This window comes from Tyto alba, unplaced genomic scaffold (assembly GCF_018691265.1).
Source record: "Tyto alba isolate M040663 unplaced genomic scaffold, T.alba_DEE_v4.0 Super-Scaffold_26, whole genome shotgun sequence".
Classification (NCBI taxonomy): Eukaryota; Metazoa; Chordata; class Aves; order Strigiformes; family Tytonidae; genus Tyto; species Tyto alba.
In genome coordinates, this window is record NW_024881300.1 from 2,024,847 (window position 1) to 2,037,982 (window position 13,136).

Here is a 13,136-nt window from a genome sequence, read left to right on the forward strand (position 1 = left end):
CCGCTAGGGAAATCCCAAGGGGATTTTTTTTTTTTTTTTTTTTTTTTATTGTGGGAAAGGGAGGGGGGCATTGTAAACAAGAATGCCCCCAGAAAATATCGGACCTGTTGGTGTTTGAAGTAACCCAACAGGATGAGGGTGGTAATCACTAGGGGTGTCAGGAGCTCTACCTCTTTGGGGGTATACCAACAGAAGAGCCCTTGATAAATTTGAAGTTAAGTCCCCAGGAGGAAGATTAGGTAAAAGATACAGCCTGGGCTGTATGGGCCAAAGGCAAAGGGTTTTTGGTCCCAGTTATAAAGAATGTGTTAATACAAGGGGAAGATCAATATGCTGTTAATGATCTGTTGTTAATGTCAGGGGTAGGATGTAATTGCTAGGTAGAGATTTACAAGTGCAATTAGGAATAGGTGTGGTGCTGGATGAAGGAAAACTGGTGGTTAAATTACTAGAATTATGGGAGGAGAATCGGGGAGGATATTCAGGAACCAGAGCATGACTGTGTGGATTTTATAAGTTATCAAACGAAAATAAGAGAAGATCTGTTAGCTGAACCTTTGCCCTATAGGGAAAAAACTATTTATTGATGGGTCCTCTCGATGCCTAGAAGGGAAAAGAATATTGGGTTATGCAATTATCGAGGGGGCAGAAGATGGAAGTGTTTGAAAAGGGGAAATTACCTGCTGGCTGGTCAGCACAAGCCTGTGAACTCTATGCCCTAAAACAGGCATTGGTATATTTGAGAGATAAGGAAGGGACAGTGTACACAGACTTAAAGTATGCATTTGGAGTGGTCCACACATTTGGAAAATATGGGAAAGAAGAGGGCTTATAAATACAAAAGGGAAGGAGCTAGTACACGAGCGGCTGATCAGAGAAGTTTTAGAAGCCCTGAAGCTCCCTACAGAAATTGCAATTGTGCATGTGAAAGGACATCAGAGGGGAGCATCGATGGAAATAAGGGGGAATAATTTAGCAGATTAAGTAGCCAGAGAAGCAGCTACAGAATTATCATCAGTAGTTTTATTGGTAATAACAACGGGGGATTATGAGAATTTAGCCCTGAATTTCACAGAACAAGAGAAGGTTACACTTAAAAATAGGGGGGAAAAAGATCCAGAAGGAAAATGGACTTTACCAGATGGAAGGTAGATGTTAAATAAAACATTATCATGAGAAAATCTGTCATTAATACATCAGAAAATACATTGGGGAACGCAATCACTTTGTGATCATTTTCTTAGACAATATGGATGTATAGGAATATATACGGAGGCTAAACAACTAGTTGATCGATGTCTGATTTGTTAAAAAGTGAACAAAAAGGTAATGAGAAAAAGGTGGCTGGGGAACAGGAGCTAGCCATACAAAGCCTCCAGGTAGACTTAACAGAGCTACCTCGAATACAAGGGTGGAAGTATTTGTTGGTATTAGTGGCTCACTTAACTCATTGAGTGAAAGCAATCCCCCACACCAAGGGCAATGGCAAGCATGGTATCCAAGGTGTTATTGGAAAACATTATCCCAGATATGGATTAATAGAAAGAATAGACTTGGACAGAGGAACACATTTCATTTTAAAAATTATGCAACAACTATCTGAAGCCTTAGGGATTGAATGGGCATGGCACACCCTATGGCACCCTCGGAATTCTGGAAGAGGAGAAAGAATGAATCAAACTTCAAAACAACCCTTGACTAAGTTAATGATTGAGACTCAGGTGTCTTGGATTAAATGCCTGCCGTTGGCCTTATTAAGGATCAATACTCAGCCACGAGCGGACCTGGGTATTTCTCCCTATGAAATGATGTTTGGATTGCCATATATGAGTAATGACAGGGATATTGTCACCCCTGAAGTAGGAGATCAGTATGTAAGAAAGTATGTAATAAGAATAGCTAACACTTTAATGAAACTAAGAAAGAAAGGGCTTCTGCCTCAAATGCCACCATTGGATTTTAATATCCACAATGTAAAACCAGGTGATTGGGTATTGATAAAAGTGTGAAAAGATTAATCGTTAGCTCCCGAGTGGGAAGGTCCATTTCAGGTGCTGCTGACCACCGAGACAGCGATCTGAAGAAAAGAAAAGGGGTGGACTCTTGCCTCCTGAGGAAAAGGACCGGTGGAAAAGCCTCGGGAGTGGGACTGTTGTACCATCAACTGACCAACTACAAGTCACCCTCAAAGGACTAAGTAAATTCATCAGGAGGGGATTGAATGACTCTTAACCAGTGGTTTGACTGGGTTTTTGACTGGGTTCAGAGGTAACACTGTGAAAATTTACTTATTCATTTACTTACTTGATGTATAGGGAACCACAAAAATTGTCAGGGAAAAGCTGGCCTTTACCGAGCATTAACTGGCAGACAAGTGTCAGAGTGGCTTTTGGTAATAGATTATGAGCATTTTGGATTCAATCAGGCATTGCTAGAATATCAATCTAATAGGGTAATACCTTGTCTCGAGTATATAGACGGATGTCATGAAGCGTGGGTTTTGTGTGAATGTGCAATGTGTCACCAGAGGTGGTATTTCTCGCAGATGGAGAAAATTGTGTTATAACTGTAATAGGGACTGTGAATATAGGGAAGGAGCACGAACTGTAACCTTGATTTATGGGAAAAAGAGGTTAGTCCCCGGAATTTTGGATGTCCCTGAGAGTTGATGGAAGGACACTATCGGAAAGTGCCAAAAGTTTGCTTTGCTTAGAGACAAAGGAAGTGGCTACAAAGGAGCTGCACTTGAATTGACTAACTCTTAACACACGGATTCGTTAAACAGTAGAGGGCAAGACCGGGTTAACCTCTGTGCTCGCCACCAAGAAGACCTTTTTCTCAGCTGTGGGCTGCAACCCCATAGGCATGAGAGGTGGGAGTATATGTTCTACCGGACCTCTGCTAATCACCCTGGTACGGTTTGCTCTAATAGCAGCAAATCCGTGCATCAAGTGCTTACTGTTATGTCCAACATCAGAGTGTGGAAAAAGGTTGGATTTTTCTTCCTTTGTGCTATGGCAGGCTTACTGTTCTTAATGTGTTTAATACCCTGCTTTATACAGCTAATATCTCATGTTATTGAGGGGATGCAAATAACAGCAATGTTGATAAACCCTGAAATGGCTGCATTGGCTGGTGCCCACAAAGCTATGATATTAAGAGAAGAATGAGACTAAGTGTTAGTAAGCTCAAGCAAAATAGAGTATTAAAAAGGAAAAGGGGTGGTTTGTGATAAATAATAGAAGAATTTTGCTTTTGCTAAAAGTAATTAAACAATTTCTTCTTAGGCTAAAGCTATTATTAGTACAATGATCCAAATTTTAAGAAAAGTAAAAGACTTTACTACTGGAAAAAGAAAAGGGGGGAATTGATTTGAGGAAACACCAACCCAACAGCCCCCCCTCCTTGTGATGCTCACCAAATGGTCCATATCAAAGGGTGGTAACTTCTTTGCAATGGAATGAGAAAGAACAGAATAGGCCATCTCTGGTATCCCTTGTCCTTGAGATAAGAGAGGAAATGAAACCACTGAGCCATAAAAGACAAAGGAGCTGCAAATTGGCCCAGACTTGAAGGACAAGGTGTAAGTGACCACAGGACTGAAGAAAGAAGAAGAAAAGATTGTAGAAGAAGACAGGAAGGCGTGCCAAAGGTGTTGAAACCAGCAGCTGTGTGGATAAAAGGGGGTTTGAAACTTAAACAATTTGGTGAGCCTGGACGGAGCTGTAACTCCTCGGCCACCCCAGTGCTGTATTTGCTCTCTTACCTAAATAAAGATTCATTAATCCATATTTGGATGTGATTTGCCTTAATCTACCTATAACACTGTGGAGGACTGTACAGCACCATATGGGTTGACACAGGATGGTATTGAGCCACATTGGGCTGTACAGAGCCATACTGGGCTGTAGTGGGTCATATGGAGCTGTACAGGGCTGTATTGGGCTATACTGGGCCATACTTGGCTGTATAGGACTGTATTGGCCCATGCAGAACTGTACTGAGCTGTACTGGGCCATATGGGGCTACACTGGGCCGTTCGGGGCTGTACTTGGGCATACAGGACTGTACTGAGCCATACTGGGCTGTAGTGGGCTGTATGGAGCTGTACAGAGCTGTATTGGGCTATACTGGGCCATACTTGGCTGTATAGGACTGTATTGGGCCATGCAGAGCTGTACTGAGCTGTACTGGGCCATATGGGGCTACACTGGGCCATTTGGGGCTGTACTTGGGCATACAGGACTGTACTGAGCCATACTGGGCTGTATGGAGCTGTACAGGGATGTATTGGTCTGTACTGGGCTGTATGGGGCTGTACAGGACTGTTCTGGGCCATATGGAGCTGTACAGGGCTGTATTGGGCTATACTGGGCTGTTTGGGGCTGTACATGACTGTATAGGACTGTACTGAGCCATACTGGGCTGTACAGGACCGTACTGGGCCATATGGAGTTGTACAGGGCTGTACTTAGCTGTATAGGACTGTACTGAGCTGTTTGGGGATGTACTTGGCTGTATAGGACTTTACTGAGCCATACTGGGCTGTATGGAGCTGTACAGGGCTATACTGGGCTGTTTGGGGCTGTACTTGGCTGTATATGACTGTACTAAAGTGTACTGGGCTGTACTGAGCCATACTGGGCTGTTTGGAGCCGTACAGGACTGTACGGAGCCATACTGTGCTGTACTTGGCCCTATGGAGCTGTACAGGACTGTACTGGGCTATACTGGGCTGTTTGGGGCTGTACTTGGCTGTATAGGATTGCTCCACACCCTGCTGGGCTATACAGAACTGTACTGGGCCATACAGAACCGTACTGCACCATGCTGGGTTGTATAGGGTTGTACTGGGCCATGCATGGCCCTATAGGACTGTACTGCACCATACTGGGCTGTACAGGACTATACTGAGCTATACGGGGCGGAACTGGGCCATACTGGGCAGTACAGGAGCTTCCCACTCGTCCCAGTGCCATGGCCCCCCCCAACCCCCCCCCCCCCCCTTGCACCCACCTCCCACTGACGCTGCTGCCACCCAGGGGGGGGGTGTGTCTGTGTCTCAGCCTTAAATCCAGCACCCACCCCCGTGGGGGGAACAGGGGTGCGCCCACTCCCCACTGGTGGCACTGGGACTCCCCCAGCATCGCCACGCTGGGACTGGTTTCTTAAACTCGGGGCAGGGGACGGGGGAATGACACCCAGGGACAGACACACAGCCCCTGGGATGTCCCTGGGGCTTTGACAAGGTCTGGGAGTTAACGGGGAAGTGTGCCGGCCTGGATGGCACCAAGCTGGGGGACAGCGGTGTCCCGGCCCCCCTGGGATTTTCCAACACCACCCCCCGACCCCCCCAATCCACAGGGGCTTTCCAAAAAGCTCTGGCGCTCTCCCCCACTCGGCAGTCGCGTCCCCAGTGGGGTCGGGGAGGGGGGGTCCCACCTCCCCCAGCCCCGCCGTGGGACAGGGAAAGAGGGGCTCGGGGCTAGCAGTACTTGAATTTATTTGTAAACTGTTATTTGATAAACGATAAAAACTCAAGAAGGGACTAAATGAGTGAAAACACCCCCACCCCCCAAAAATAATAATTAAAGCAACGAGGTGGATGGGCTAAAAAAAAAATAAATAAAAATAAAGAGTTTTCCCCCCAAGGTGGGATTTTAATGACCTACAACAAACCCAAGAGCTGCTGGGGGAATCGCTGGCGAGGGGGCAGGGGGGGCGGCGGGTGCTGAGCCTCCCCCGTTGGGGGCTCAGCACCCGCTGCCCCCCCCCAGCTGATGCTGCAGTGGTGGGTGCTCCCCCGTTTGTGCTTGTTTTTGAGGAGGAGGAGGGAGTGAGGGGGGGGGGGGTCCTACATGGGGGGCTCGTTGCAGAGCACTATCTCCAGCTCCTTGCGGTAGAGTTTGCCCCCGTCAGAGAGGTTCATGATGCTCTTCCTGTAGTTGGTGAGCTGCTGGATGCTCATCTCCTGCAAGGAATAAGGACAGGGTTGGGGGGGGGGGGCTCCCCATTTCTCCCTGAGGAGCACCCCCAGGCTGGGGGGACACCCCCTCACCCCTCCCCAAAACTCTGGGGCAGCCTCCCGTGGGGACGCAGGGCTGGCACCTCGAGGAGCATCTCTCCTGGTCCCCGGGGAGCAGGGACACGGCGAGGGAGGGGGGGAAATGCTGCTGGGAGAGGGGAGAAGACCCGGGGGGGGCGCACCCAGGCTCTGCCCCCCACTTCTTCTCCCCCACTTACTTTCTTATTCTTCTCGTACAGGTCTTTCAAAAGCGCGTCCAGCTCGTTCTCATCAATGAAGCCGCTCCCGTCCTGCGTAACGAGGGGGGGGGGGGGGGCATCAGCAGGGGGGGAGGGACATGAGCCCCGCAAACCCCAATCCCCGGGGTGCAGGGGGCACCCCCAGACCCTCACCCACCACAGCCGGGGGTAAACCCAGCGCTCACACCCCAAATCAGCATGAGAAACTAACCCAACCGAAACCGTGTAGTTTGGGGGTTGAGTTGTTTTGTTTTGTTGTTTGTTTGTTTGTTTTGTTTTGTTTTTTCTTCTCTTTTTTTTTTTTTATTTATTTTTTTTTTTTATTAGGGTTTATATTTATTCAGGGCTGTTTCCCAGGAGCTGGCTGCCTACCTTGTCATAGAAGGCGAAGATAGCATTGAACTCCTCCGAGGACAGCTTCATCCCCTGGGCAAGGGACACCAGGGCGTGAGGGAGGGGACGGAGGCGCAAGCAAGGGAACAGGAAAAATTTGGGGGTTTATTTATTTACCTGAAACTTCAGAAGGAAGTTTTCTTGCACCGGCAAAAGTCTGAAAAACAACAAGGGTAGGGATGAGCGGGAAGCAGCCAGGAAAAGACGCTTTTTTTAAACCAAAAGGACTTTTCGCTCAGAAACGTGAGCAAATTAATGAGGAAAACTCTTTTCCTCGAAAGCTGGAGGAGGCTCTTCCTAGACGCGAGTGCTGCGGGGTGGCTTTCCCTCCCCACTGCTTCCTGCTCTCTGCCCGGGACCTTACCGGGACATCTCCGAGAGTCCCAGCTTCCCGTCGCCGTTCATGTCGAACATCCGCAGCTGCCGGGACATAAGCAGCACCCGGTCACCCACCGCCTCCCCCTCCCCTCCCACCCGCCGTGGGGTGGCGAGACCCCCGGGGTGGGGGGTTGGGGGGGTGGAGGGGTTGTCCCTGCCCTGCTCCGGGAGGGTCATGATCCCCCAGGACCAGCCCGGAGATCCCACTTACGATGGTCTGCGTGTACTCCTGCAGCTTGGGCTCGTCGTAGGGCCGGTTTGCCTTCTTCAGCAGGTCGGACAAGAAGCCCTGGGAAGGAGAGGGCTCTGCTGGCTGTCCCCGTCCCTAGCTGTCCCACTGGGGAATGTCCCACCAGTGGGGACTCACACCTCAGCCCCCCCGCCTCATGCCCACAGCCCACCTTGAGCTCGTTGGCTTCGATGTAGCCGCTGCGGTCCGTGTCGTACCTGCGCCAAGCCTGCGAAGCAGCCGTCGCCAACGTTAATCTGGGCTCGTGCGTGTGTGTGTGTGTGTGTGTGTGTGTGTGTGTGTGTGTGTCCCCTCGACCAACACGTGCGTACCCCCATAATCCCCCCGCTCGGGGCATCCCCCCCCCCACCCTCGCAGAGGTGGGGTCGTCTCATGGCTCCCCAATCGCGGCTCCACGTGCGCTCCCCTGGGGCTGGATGCTTTTGTTCAGCCCCATGCCAAAAGTTCAAACCTCTTGCTATCCTCGCCTCGGCGTGTGAGGCCAGGCTTTCATATTTGATTGCATCCCCCAATTAAACAATAATGCCCACTTACCCGCCCACCCCCCCACGCCACAGGGTGCTCCGCTTTCAGCCATCGCCTCCGCCCTGGGTTCATTTTCCAAGCATGAGCTCCCCCACCCCGGGATGCTGCACGTCCCCCTCCACCCCCAGCCACTTTTTGGTCCCCACCAGCAATTTCTCTCCCGCCCTGCAGGTGGGTTCACCCCGAGCAAGGGCATGGGGAGGTTTTGGGGTGGCCTGGAACAGCGTTGTCTGCTTCAGCACATCCCTTGGGTGCTAAGGACCAACCACCCTGGAGAGGGGAATTTACAGAAACGGCACCAAATCCCCATCCTGGAAACTGCGATGAGGTGCCCAAGGAGCGTTGAGGACTGGGAAAACTCACCACGCTCCCTCTCTTCCCCCCAAAGCAGCACCACCTCCCAATGCTGAGTTAAAGCCAAGAGTTTTGGGGGGAGACTGGGGCCGGGGTTTGGGCAATGCCAGCTCCCGGTTGTTCCACCACGGTGGAGCTGGGCACGGGGGACCGAAAGCCCGTGGGGAGCCCCAGCTCAGCCTGGCCCACTCACCTCCATGAACTCCGAGCTGGAGCCCACGTGCTGGCGGAAACACAGCAGGAAATTCTCCTCCGTGGGCAGGATCTGGGCCAGCTGGGGGGGAACATGAGCGTCAGGGAGGGGGGGGGGGGCGGGAAACACGAGCATCCCGGGGATCCGCAGGGTCAGCACCACTCACCTCTGCCATCTCGATTTTGCCGTCGGCGTTTTTGTCGTACTTGTGCATGAATTCCTTCATCTTGTCACCCAGGTTGTCGTTCTTGGAGTCCTGCCGGTGAGGAGAGGGGATGGGAGTGTTTAACCCCCCCACCCCCCGCGCCAGCGTCCCCCCCACTTCCCTCACCGCTGGGACCCAGCAAAACCTGAGCTGCCCCAGTCCCACCCATGGGTGCCATTCCCAAACCGGGGTGATTTCAGCCCGAACCCTCAGGCAGGAGGGAGAGGGGGGGAAGCGGGGAGCAAAACCAGGAGAGGCCCTTACCACACCCGCCCCCTTCCTCGCACTTTCCAGCTCCTGGAAGAAGTTTTCCAGCTCTTTGCCTTCGATGTAGCCATTTCCTAAGGAAGGAAAAAAATGCATTAAGACACACACACACACCCCCACCCCCCCAGTGTCAGAGGGAGGGAGGCTCCTGGGGGATGCAGCACTTGTCCCCCTCCACACAGGGACATGGCCCTGAGGCATCTGTGGCAGCAAAGAAACGGCGGTTGATGCCGAGTGTTACACAACCCCGGTGATGCCCAAATTTGCAGAGAGCTGGACCCCCTCGTGTTGTAGCCTGGGGGGGGGGCACACCCCCAGGCTTGTCCCCTGCACCCACTTATAGAGGTGGGGGCTATGTCCCCATCCCCATCGCAGGGGACTTTGTCCCCATCCCAGTGTTTGCTGCATTTTCTGCATCTGATGCTGTGACCAGGTGGTTTAATTAAACTTCTCCTTCCTGAGCACCCCCCAACTGGGGCCGGGGGGGCCAGGAGGGCAAACGGGGAGCAGAGACAAGGCGCCTGACGCAGCATCACCCCCTGGGTGCAGGATGAGGCCCAGGGTGATGGGGTCAGCCCATTGCTGGTCTCTGAGGTGACCGGGGGCTCAGAAAGGTCCTTGTCCCATGGACCCCCCCCCCACCCCTCACTGCTGATATTTGTGCTGAGATGTGGTTCCTACCGAACCCCAGGGTACCACAGCCCTTCCCCGCCCGTGGGATGCTCGGCAGCAGGGTGGCTCAGCCAGGACCCACCCACCCACCCACCCACCGCTCCCTTGGTGGCTTCGAGAGGGTGATCGGCACGGGGGGGGGGGGGGGACACGACGACACCTCAGCAAGGACACCGGCTCCACAGCGCTGCCACCACCCTGCCACAAATCCTCCCTCCCGCCAACATCTGGGCACAGCTGGGCGACGCTGCCCTTTCCTCCCAGGGATAGCCAGGGCTCTCCTTTGTGAGCATTCCCACCCCCCCCCGCCAAAATCCCTCCCCATTTCAGCCCCCGGAGGCTCGGATCATGGCACCCTGCTCTGTGCCACCTTCGGCAGCAGCACCTGCTCCCCGCCGCAACGCGGTGGCTGGGAATAACCCATCCACATCCCGGCTGGAAGCTCCCGGGGACTCCCGGGGCACCCTCCTCTCTGATGGCCACATCCAGGGTCCCTCCCAGGAGGGCATGAGGGGTTCAGGCGATGTTGGGGTGCTGGTGTGAGCCACTGAGGGGTTTGGCTTTCCATTGCCCTTCGCATCGGCTTTGCTTTTGCAGGAGTGGGAGAGCCCCAAGCTCCTTTGAATTCAGTCGTTTAAAAAAAAAAAAAAAAAAAAAAAAAAAATCAGCAAGTTTTGAGCCAGGAAAAGGAATAATGCCAAGAAAAAGCAGTGGCCGGTAGCTTGGTTTCCCCTGAGCAGCAGCATGGACAGGTCTGATCCGTGTCTGCGGAGCGGCACGGAAAATCCCCTCCGGAGAGCCACGGCTGGTCCATGAGCTGCACCTCGGAGCCTCCCTGCGCCGCGGAGCCACGGGGCAGCCGTGGCTGGCAAAGCGAGGACGTCAAAGACACCCACGGGGACATCTCCAGGGTGTGAGGAGCCTTAAGGGGAAGCGGGTGAAAGCCCCGTCGGAGGGGTTTAAGCGCAGGGAAGAGCTTGGGTGAGGCAGGTCTGTCCGCAGAGGGATGAACCCCGGGTCCCTTTGTCATCCCATGCCCCTCGGCAGAGGGAAGGGGCCGAGCATCGTCCTCGTCAAGGCCACCATGTCCCCTGACGCCCGAGTCCCTCCACGGGGCACCCACGGCCCGGCCCTGCCCGGGGGGGTGGGGTGGGGGGGGGGGCCGCAGGCCGAGCCAGATCCAGTGCCTGCCCCCGCGATCCGGAGATGACGGCGCACATCCAAGGGCGCAGCCGGACCCCCCACGCCAGGAGCTGCCCACTCCCACTGGGGACACGGACGTCCCACCTGCCCCGTGCCCGCTCCGGCGGGGACGGGGACGGCTGTGCCCGTGTCCCCGGCGCTGCGGGGGGCTGCAGGAGGGGCCCCGACGGGGCGGCCAGGAGGGCACCCAGCGCGGGCTGAGCTCCGGCCTCAGCGGCGCAGCCGGGGACGCTGCGTGACGCAGTTTCCAGGAGGGTTTTGACCCCCCCAAACCTCCCCGCAAGGACGGGGAGACCCGGGGAAGGGCAAGAGCTTTCCCTGGGGCTGCTCTCCCCAGCGGGCTGAGCTTCCTTCACTACACCACAGAGCCAAAAAAAAAAAAAAAAACTATTTTCCCACCAAAACCATGCCGCTTTTTACATTTCCCCCCTCCCCACCCCCTGCTTTTGGGGGGCTGGCAGCCACGGGGAGCGGGGGTGGCACGCCCAGCTGTGACTCCGTGGGGAGGGGACACCCTCGTTGGGGCCATGGCCGGTGCCGTTGCGTCCCCGGGGGGAGTTTTTGTGGGGCTGGGGGGCAGGCGGGGAGGGACGGAGCGTTCCAGCCATGGAAGAGCCATTTCTCACCCTGCTTTCAGGACAAGGGACACCCCCTCTGTCAATCCTCACTTCCAGGGCAAGGGGGTGACCCTGGGGCCCCCCAAACTGCCAGGCAACCCAGGTGCTGAGGATGAGGCACCGCGGAGGTGGGGGGGGGGGGGGGAAGGTGTTTCCTGGGAGGGGACACCCCAGGAAGGGCAGGACCCAGAGGTGACACCGTGAGCGAACCCCGCGCCCCGGGGGATCCGGCACCCCGGGGATGTGCAAAGGAGACCCGGGACACCCCCAGGCTCAACGTCCCACGGGCTGGGGGCTCCCGGCAGGCTCCGGCGGGGGAGCTGCCCCCTCCTTTCCCGACGGGGAGGTCCTGGGGGGCCGATTGTCTCCCCGATCCCGGAGCTCCCCCCCGACGGGGCTGTGCCCCGGGGGGGCTCTCCGTTTTCCCCGGGCTGCGGCGGCTCCTCCTCTGGGCTGTCCCCCCCCCCCCCCCCGCCCTTCGACGGGATGTCCGGGGACTCTCCACCGTGTGTGTGTCCCCCTCGCTCTCCCGGGGGATGCTCGGTGCCCTCCCCGCCGGTTTTGGGGGGGGGGGGGGGGGGGGTGACGGTGGATCCCCAACCCCCTCCCACCCGCGTCCCGGGACTGACCGTCCGCGTCGAAGTGTCGCCAGACGTCGAGGAACTGGGAGGCGGTGAGCTCGGCCAGGTGGAGGTGCGGGGCCTGCTGCGGGCCGGCCATCTCCCGCTGCCGCCGCCGCCGCCGCTGCCGCCGCCGCCCGCCCGCCGCCGCCTTTTATACCCGCCGCCGCCGGTGCCGCCCGCCGCCGCCAGGGGGCGCCGCTGCCCCGGGACACCGGCCGGGCACGTTGCGGCGGGGGGGGGGGGGGTGGGGACGGACACCGGCACCGGGGGGGGGACGGGACACAGGGACACCGGGACACCGGCACCTCGGGAGGGGACTGGAGGGGGGGGGATGGAGGGGACAGGGACACCCGGCACCGGGGGAGCGGGGGGAACGGGACACCCGGATATCGGTACTGCGGGGGGAGGGGGACGGACGGGACGGGGGGGGGGAACGACAGGGACAGCGGGACACCAGGACACCGGCACTGTGTGTGTGTGTGGGGGAAACACGAGACAGAGGAGATAGGGACAGCGGGACACCCAGACACCGGGACTGCGGGGACAGGGACACCCGTACTACGGGGGGGACAGGGACACAGGGACACCCGGACACCGGCACTGGGGGGGGGGGGACGACGGGGACACTGATACTGCAGGGGGATGGAGGGGACAGGGACACCGGCACCGGGAGGGGACACATGACAGGGACACCCAGACACGATACTGCGAGGGGGTTTGGGGGGGGGACACGACGGACACAGGGACACCCGGACACCGGCACTGGAGGGTGGTGGTGGGGGGAACGACACAACGACGGGGACACTGATACAGCAGAGGGATGGAGGGGACAGGGACACCGGCACCGGGAGGGGACACATGACAGGGACACCCAGACACGATACTGCGAGGGGGTTTGGGGGGGGGACACGACGGACACGGGGACACCCAGACACCGGCACTGCGGGGAGGTAGTGGGGGACAGGGACACCGGGACCGGTGGGGACAGCGCTGGGCACCCACTTGTCACCTACCCCCGCCCCGTGCCACCTACCCCTGTTCTATGTCACCTACCCCATCACCCACCCCTGCCCCACGTCACCTGCCCTAATGTCACCTACCCCCGTCCTGACACCTAGCCCTGCCTTGTCACCCTGCCCCAGCGTGCCACCTCGTCCTTGCCTGTCCCTCCATCCCTTCCCCAAGTTCCTGC

The 13,136-nt window shown here is 56.5% G+C and overlaps 1 protein-coding gene across 1 annotated transcript; it reads right to left on the reverse strand.

Annotated features, from left to right (window-relative positions):
* Positions 1 to 5,486: 5,486 nt before the first annotated feature.
* Positions 5,487 to 12,086, reverse strand: CALB2 (calbindin 2). The gene is made up of 11 exons (XM_042797808.1): positions 11,951 to 12,086; positions 8,827 to 8,903; positions 8,524 to 8,613; positions 8,358 to 8,438; positions 7,437 to 7,493; positions 7,247 to 7,324; positions 7,022 to 7,077; positions 6,775 to 6,814; positions 6,637 to 6,690; positions 6,244 to 6,315; positions 5,487 to 5,971 (listed from the first exon to the last, which is right to left on the reverse strand). The coding sequence occupies exons 1-11, from the start codon at positions 12,039 to 12,041 to the stop codon at positions 5,855 to 5,857; spliced, it is 813 nt and encodes a 270-aa protein (XP_042653742.1). The 5' UTR covers positions 12,042 to 12,086; the 3' UTR covers positions 5,487 to 5,854.
* Between the last annotated feature and the right edge of the window lie 1,050 nt (positions 12,087 to 13,136).